Source organism: Melanaphis sacchari, unplaced genomic scaffold, assembly GCF_002803265.2.
Source record: "Melanaphis sacchari strain LSU unplaced genomic scaffold, SCAv2.0 Contig119_pilon_pilon, whole genome shotgun sequence".
NCBI lineage: Eukaryota > Metazoa > Arthropoda > Insecta > Hemiptera > Aphididae > Melanaphis > Melanaphis sacchari.
Window position 1 is genome coordinate 113,240 of NW_020270468.1, and position 8,261 is coordinate 121,500.

At 32.9% G+C, this 8,261-nt stretch overlaps 1 protein-coding gene across 2 annotated transcripts; it reads right to left on the bottom strand.

The window, feature by feature from the left end:
* Positions 1 to 1,223: 1,223 nt before the first annotated feature.
* Positions 1,224 to 7,013, bottom strand: LOC112604075. 2 transcript variants are annotated; one of them, XM_025352944.1, is made up of 2 exons: positions 3,480 to 7,013; positions 1,224 to 2,363 (listed from the first exon to the last, which is right to left on the bottom strand). In XM_025352944.1, exons 1-2 carry the CDS (start codon positions 6,481 to 6,483, stop codon positions 1,267 to 1,269), a joined length of 4,101 nt encoding a protein of 1,366 aa, XP_025208729.1. In that variant the 5' UTR covers positions 6,484 to 7,013; the 3' UTR covers positions 1,224 to 1,266. The 2 variants fall into 2 exon arrangements, with proteins under 2 accessions (XP_025208729.1, XP_025208728.1); XM_025352943.1 differs by having other exon boundaries at positions 1,224 to 7,013.
* Positions 7,014 to 8,261: the final 1,248 nt, after the last annotated feature.

The following is an 8,261-nucleotide window of genomic DNA, read 5'->3' on the forward strand; positions in this document are numbered from 1 at the left end:
GTTTTGTGGGATGAAGAGCGTGTACTTGTACAAAAAAAAACTTAAGTAGGAGCTTTTTACTACATGTGTAAAATCAAAGATCGATTAATATTAGCAAATGAACAATGGTTTTTATTCTTTTTTTAACATTCGATTTTTAGGTTAAATTTATGCATTGAAAAATATGAGTAAAATGAATTTATAGAATTATAAATAGTGCTTAAATAATTAAATTGTTACGTAAGTACTTGCATACCTTAATAAATAAATTAAAAAAAAATATAATATTATACGATATTTTGCTTAATAGTATTTTCATTATTTCTGAAAAAGATTAATTATTTTGCGAATTTTAGGGTTTTCCTTTATTATTACTTTTATTATTCGGCGGAATTTTATATAATTAATTTCGCTTAGTTAAGCGAAATATTTTGTTTAAAAACGTTGGCATAAACATTTTAAACCAATACCTAGTTTATTATTATTTATAAACGTTGAAAGTTTAAATGTACGGCGAATCCCACGCATTTTCACAAAACTTTACATAATGCTTATAAAATATAATAAACTTTTAGTCCAACAATTAAAATATTCTATACATTGATGTTTTCAAAAAAAAAAAAAATAAATAAATAACAATAATAAACCAGTGAAAAGTAAAAAATTAAGAATTTCAATAATACAATAAACATTTTTCTCCATGAGGTAAACACAATAAAGTCAACAAAAATTATTTTTACATAAAAATCAAGTTAAAAGTAATTGTTATAAAAATATAAATGTGTAATATTATTGTTGTCGCTGGTTTTTAATGGACTGTATAATTTTTAATATATAATTTTCATTAATATAGAAATGTATAATTTATTTTAAAAATACTGAGACAGACACGGTGACGCGCATATGTACATGGATACACGGTTAAACACACACTAAAATAGGTAACATTCGTACATGGATCGGATCGACATTGGCGATCATAAGATAACATAACAATAGATAATAATAATAATAGTGACATTTCTGAAGTATAGTATACGCGTCGACATGCCGCCCGCCTTGAAAAATTAGAATATTAATACAGTAAAACAAAGGCATATAAAATATTTTTCAACAAAAGTTCACAATAAATAGATAAATGATGTCAACACACAAAATTAAATAAAGGAATAAGTAATATAAATATATAAGTAAAGACATTGTTAAATATAAATAAATTAGAATGTTTCATAATACATGCCATATTTAAATATCAATAAGATATCATAGAATAAAAAAAAAAATATTTTACGAACTATTATCCTCAAAAGGAAGAGGACAAAGTTTACGGACAGCTCTGGATATTTCTTTTCCTTTTGATAATATAGTCGCCACTCGGATGACACCGTCGTCACCAGCTTGGACACGAACAACTCGACCCATTGACCAAGACATCGGGGGCACGTCGTCTTCTTTCACTAATACTATAGTACCGATCTTGAGCTTAGGGCCCCTATTTGCTAACCACTTTTGCCTCGTTTGAAGTTGCGACAAATATTCTTTACTCCAGCGCTTCCATAATATTTGAGTCAATTGCGTTACCCGCTGCCAACGTTTTAATCGATTTTCTGGTATACCAGTTAAATCTGGCTCCGGTAATGAACAGGTAGGTTCACCAATTAAAAAATGAGCCGGTGTTAATGGTGTCGTATCAGTAGGATCGGAGGAACATGGGGTTAAAGGTCTGGAATTAAGGACTGCCTCTATTTTAATTAAGATGGTGTTCAGTTCATCATATGTCAGATTAGCCGTACCTAAAACTCGGTATAAATGATTTTTTATAGATTTAATGGAAGCCTCCCACAATCCGCCAAAATGAGGGGATCGAGGGGGTATGAAATGCCACCTTATGCCCTCAGACGATAAAGCATCGTATATTTTAGTTAAATGCTCTTCAGTATGAAATATTTTTTTTAGCTCTAACAATTTATTATTAGCTCCCACAAAATTAGTAGCATTATCACTAAATATATCGGAGCATACACCGCGGCGTCCAATAAAGCGTTTTAAAGCATTTAGAAATGCTTCAGCAGTTAGATCAGCAACTAATTCAATATGGACTGCCCGAGTGCTAAAACATACAAACACACAGATATACCCTTTTATTGTTGTAGCATTTCTTCGTAAACTTGTTTTTATGGTAATAGGACCGGCATAGTCAACCCCGCATTTTTTAAACGGTCGATTTGGCTCCAGTCGTTCCGATGGTAAATCCGCCATTATTGGTTCAACTACTGTTGGTCGAAGTCGAAAACACTTTACACACTGGTGAAATATATGTCTAGCAATATTTCTGCCTCCAATTATCCAGTACTTTAATCGACTGTTTGCTAACATTGCTTGCGGGCCTGCATGCAAAAGTCGATCGTGTTCGTTACGCAATATTAATTTCGCAATAATACTATTTTTTGGAATCAGAATAGGATGACGCTGTGCTATACTCACATGATTGGCATTTTTTATGCGGCCACCGACTCGTATAATTCCGTTTTCCAAAAAGGGTTGTAAATTATGTAATTTACTTTTTATCGTTAAAGTGCAATTTTTATTTAAATCATTTATTTCACTGGACCAATAGGAAGCTTGAGCTATTTTAATTATAATTATTTCAGCTTCTTTTAATTCATCTGATAATATTGGACCAACTACTTTAATTTTTTTTATTCTTATTTTTATAAAACGTAAACAATAACAAAAAATGCGCAATAATCTATTCCAAGAGGAATAATTGTTTAATATTTGTTCGTTTATAACCGGTTGTGCTAAAAATGCAACAGTTTTCGGTGTACCCTTCTCTTCTGGTATTTCGGTATATTTTAATTCGCAAACAGTTTTTTTCCAAGTTTTATGATCGCTGGTTAACCAGCTTGGTCCGTGCCACCATATAGAACTATTTATAATTTCTTTCGCACCACATCCTCGTGAAATAATATCCGCGGGATTGTCCTTAGTTCCAATATGGTGCCATTCGTTTACTGAGCTAAGATCGTGAATTTCCCCCACCCTATGCGCAACAAATGTTTGCCAACGCGTAGAAGGTGAAGTTACCCAGGCTAAGACGATTGACGAATCAGACCAAAAATATCGCCGTTGTATTTGTATACCTAATTTTGGTATTACTTTATTGTACAGCCTTACCAAAATTACGGCCGCACATAGTTCCAATCGGGGAAGTGATATAACTTTTAAAGGCGCAACTTTAGATTTTGCACACAATAAATGCGATGTACAAACACCACTATTATTTGTAGTGCGGACGTATATGCACGCGCCATAGGCGGCTAAACTGGCGTCAGCGAAACCATGAACCTCTATATAACAATTATCTTCCGTACACAAAAAACGCGGTATACACAATTCCCGTAAACTTGCCAATTCGTGTAAATATTTCGTCCACTCATCTTGCATTTTCGTCGGTACCGGTTTATCCCAATCAATTTTTAACCTCCACATTTCTTGCATTAAAATTTTTGCCTTTATAATTATAGGTCCCACTAAACCGAGTGGGTCGAACAATGAAGCTATTTGCGCTAATATGCTTCTCTTTGTTGTCGATTGAATTTCCGAACTTGTATCCTGTACTTTATATTGAAATATATCTTTCCTAGGATGCCACAGTACCCCGAGAACTTTCGCCATTTCGTTTTCTAATTCGAGTACCAACATAGAATCACTATTTTCCGTATTTAAATTTTTTAATAACTCCGGATCATTGGCAGACCATTTTCGTAAGTTAAAGCCACCGGATTGTAACACTGTTCGCAAATCATTACGTAATTGTATGGCCATCTCTTTCGTATTTGCACCCCCTAAATAATCATCCATGTAAAAGTCATTTTTTATTGTATTACACGCTTTTGGAAAATTACTATGCTCGTCCTCCGCTAGTTTATACAAGCACGCGGTAGCTAAGAACGATGCCGAGACAATACCATAAGTGACCGTATTTAATTGAAATATTTGCATAGGCTGTTCCTTATTTTCACGCCAAAATATTTTTTGATATTTCCGATGCTCCGGTGCAATCCAAATTTGACGGTACATCTTCGATATGTCTGCGGATATAGCGTATTTGTGTGTACGAAACCTAGCCAAAATATTTAATAAATCGTCTTGTATTGTTGGTCCTTTTAATAGGACATTGTTTAAGCTTATCCCTGTATCGGTTTTACTAGAACCGTCGAATACTACGCGCAGACGAGTGGTGCTACTGTTATCGTTTACTACAGCGTGATGCGGTAGAAAATAGCCTGGTTCATTGACCGACCCTTCCCCCGCGCCGCGCAGCGGTTCCATGTGACCAAGATATAGGTAATCATACATGAATTGCTGATAATCCTTACCTAACTTTTTATTTAGTTCTAATCGTTTTTCTGTAGACAGAAATCGTCTGTACGCGTTTTTATAAGAATTACCCAATTTGCTAATGTCTTCCCGGAACGGCAACCGTACGACAAATTTGCCCGTATCGTCGCGGCGTACTGTTTTAGTAAAATGATCGTAACAAGCCTTTTCTTCCAATGTATAATGAGTATTTTTATCTATATTTTCCAATCTCCAAAACTTCGCAATCCTTTCATCTAAATTATCATCTACTTGATACGTACTTAAACAAATATTTTGTGTCTCTTTTAAATTCGATTTATTATTAGAAATTGGACCTGCCACAATCCAACCAAACTTTGTTTCTTTCAATATAGGGCCATTTTCATTTAATTTAATTTGACCTTGATCTAATAAATCGAAAAATAATTCAATACCCATCAACATATCTATGCGTTGTGGTCTATTGTATGATTTATCGGCTAGTACAATATTATTTGGTATATTTATGGTCTCCGTATTTACCGTGCTTATCGGAATATTTTTTGTTATACAAGGTATTATTAAATATGATATATTTGCTTTGAAATCCGTTATACAGGAACCCACCGTTACCGTAATCTCGGATCCTATGGTATGTAATGCGTGCCCGATTCCAGCTACATCATAAGTAACTTTTTTACGTCGCAATCTTAACATTTGCGCCATATGCTCTGTGATAAAATTATTTTGTGAACCGGAGTCCAATAAAACTCTGCACCTTACCGGTTTGCCATCATTATTAAATACGTTAATTACTGCGGTTGATAGGAGCACTTGTCTATAGCTTATCGCTGATGCGTGTGCCGATATACTCAAATTGCTTGTCGTGGGTATTTCTTCGGTATTATCTTTAAATTGCTCTGAAGAATTACTCTCCGTCTTATTATTTATTTTTAAATGTAATAATGTGTTATGCGCCTTATGACATTGAAAACATTTTTTTCCATCACATTTCTTTCCGATATGAGACCGAATACATATCTTGCATAATTGAAGTTCACCCACCCTTTTTATTCGATCGGGAACCGGTAAAGCAAGAAAAGATGGGCATTTATATATCGAGTGCGCTAATTGGCAATTATAACATTTCACACCACCATATGTTGGAAACGCGATTGATTTGTGGTTATTTTTGGTTTTTTTTCTGTTAATCATATTATATTTTATTTTTTCGTCATTATGGACATTTATACTTGACGAGGTCTCCACTGCTTCAATTACTTTAAATCTCTTTTCTAAAAATTCAAGTAACACTTGTACTTTGGGTATTTCATTTTTAGGAGATACCGTTTCCCACGCTTTGAGTGTACTGGAATCTAATTTAGTTGCGATAAGGTGCAGTAATATTGAGCCCCACTCTCTAGGTTTCTCTCCTAGTGCTTCCAACGCGTTTATATGACCATTTAATTGATCTACTAATTTTCTTAATTGTACAGCTTCCTCGTTTATCGCCGGAATATCGAACAACTCTTTCGTGTGTGACTGCACTAACACCTTTTTATTATTATATCGAGACACCACGCTATTCCACGCTACGTTATAATTTGCGGCTGTCGTTTCTATATACATTATAACTTGTGCCGCCTCATCTTTTAGGCACGAACGCAAATGAAAAAATCGCTGTATATCATCTATCCCTGGATTATTATGTATCATTGCCATATAAATATCGTGGAAAGCCGACCATTCCTCATATGCACCCGAAAATTTTGGTACATCTATCGGTGCCAATTTCAATGCTGCGGTTGTGCTGTTGCAACACGAATTCGTGCTACAATTAATTGTTTGCGCTGTTGCAATTGATCTTACACCACCCGCATCATCCTTTTTTGCGCTAACACGTTGCATTTGGCTCTCACCTAACGCTATAGCGCTAAAATATATTTCTTCAAACTCTATACGGTAATCATCAGTTTCGTTTTCAAATGACTCTATTTTAGATTGCACTTGATCAAATTCTGACCATAATTCTTCCATCCTCTTACTTCGACATTTAATTTCGATTGGGTCCACTGAATCTTTATTTACATATGTACTGAACCTTGTTAACTGCCCTTTTAATTGCCCTCTGCGGGTTTTTAACGAAACTAAATCTGACATATTGAAGTACGCGTTTTTGAGTGTGTATGTCCTGTGTATGTGTATGCGTGACAGCTTGGTGTCTAAAGTGGACGGGATCGCCGATCACGATAGACAGCTGTGTGTTTGTAAGTAATGTGTATTAGTGTGATAACGTACGCCAACAGCCAATTATTTATTATCTATACCGAGTTGTACTATAGTTATGACCTTCTCAACAATTTCCCAATTAAATTTAGGTACCTGAAGGAGACTTTCAAACTCATAGATAGGATTTATTTTTAGGAAATAAGTAATAATTTGCACTGATACAACTTACCACATCGCCCCATCACTGTCCTTCTTGCTTGTGTAATTCACCTTAATTATGCATGTTTAATATTTGCTGAACACATATGAGTATATAACGATTTACCACGCGCACTTAATTTTACGGAATGCTATAACTTTTTTTTTTTTTTTTTTTTTTATTTATTTAATTAAACAAAATAATAATAATTCTAATTACGTTGTATTCAGTTATGCGAATTGCAATCCGGCCGAAGGACCAAATGTTGTCGCTAGTTTTTAATGGACTGTATAATTTTTAATATATAATTTTCATTAATATAGAAATGTATAATTTATTTTAAAAATACTGAGACAGACACGGTGACGCGCATATGTACATGGATACACGGTTAAACACACACTAAAATAGGTAACATTCGTACATGGATCGGATCGACATTGGCGATCATAAGATAACATAACAATAGATAATAATAATAATAGTAACATTTCTGAAGTATAGTATACGCGTCGACAATTATATCATATTCAATGAATGTGGAGGGTGAGGAAAACATAGGACATGGGTGTAAAAAATATTAAATAATAATATGAAATAAGAAATATATTTTATAAATATATAATACACTACAATAACGGATTAAGTTGGTTAATAATAAATATCATAATTTGCAGTAGACCCATCTATGTATTTTAGTATAGATAATATTAGTGTTTTATATTTAAAAAATATCGCTATTTCATGTTAGTATACATATACGTATTATAATATAATTATGATATATGTATTATATTGTTGAATAGAAGTTAATTAATGTCATCGACTAAAGTCTACAACGATTAAATATAATTGTATACGATGGTATATAATTGTATTTATTAAGTCGATGTACCGTAGTATATATACCTAACTTTCACTGCGTATTCGACATCCCATAACTTACAAAAAGGGTACAGTCAATTGGTTGTACGAATTTGGTCGTGATGACATTGGTCGCTTAGAAAATTAATATATAAGTATATAATTAGTATATTGTATTAATAATAAAAATAATATTTTGTCGTGATTTTTCTTAAAAAAATTCGTAGTAATATATGTGAGTATATAAGTTATAGAAAATAATATGTGTAAAAAGTATTATAAATTATGAGCTATCCCTAATATATATTCATCAATTAATGTTCTATTATTAAATGTTTTATATATTGTATTTATCCTCTCTGCGGTGTCATTATATTTCTTCCGTTTTCTAGGGAATTCTATTCCGGTAGATTTGTACCTGTATATATATATATAAATATAACATTCTTAAATCAATATTCATGTTTTGTGACGAAAATTTACTTCGACCAATTTATCAAACGACCAATTTCAGACGACCAATTTTATATGACCAATTGACTAAACTCCTTACAAAAATATCAGCATACGGTAATACGAGCAGTATAATAATTATTATTATTATCTATCATTTTATTTTTATTTTCTACACGAATAAAAAATATAA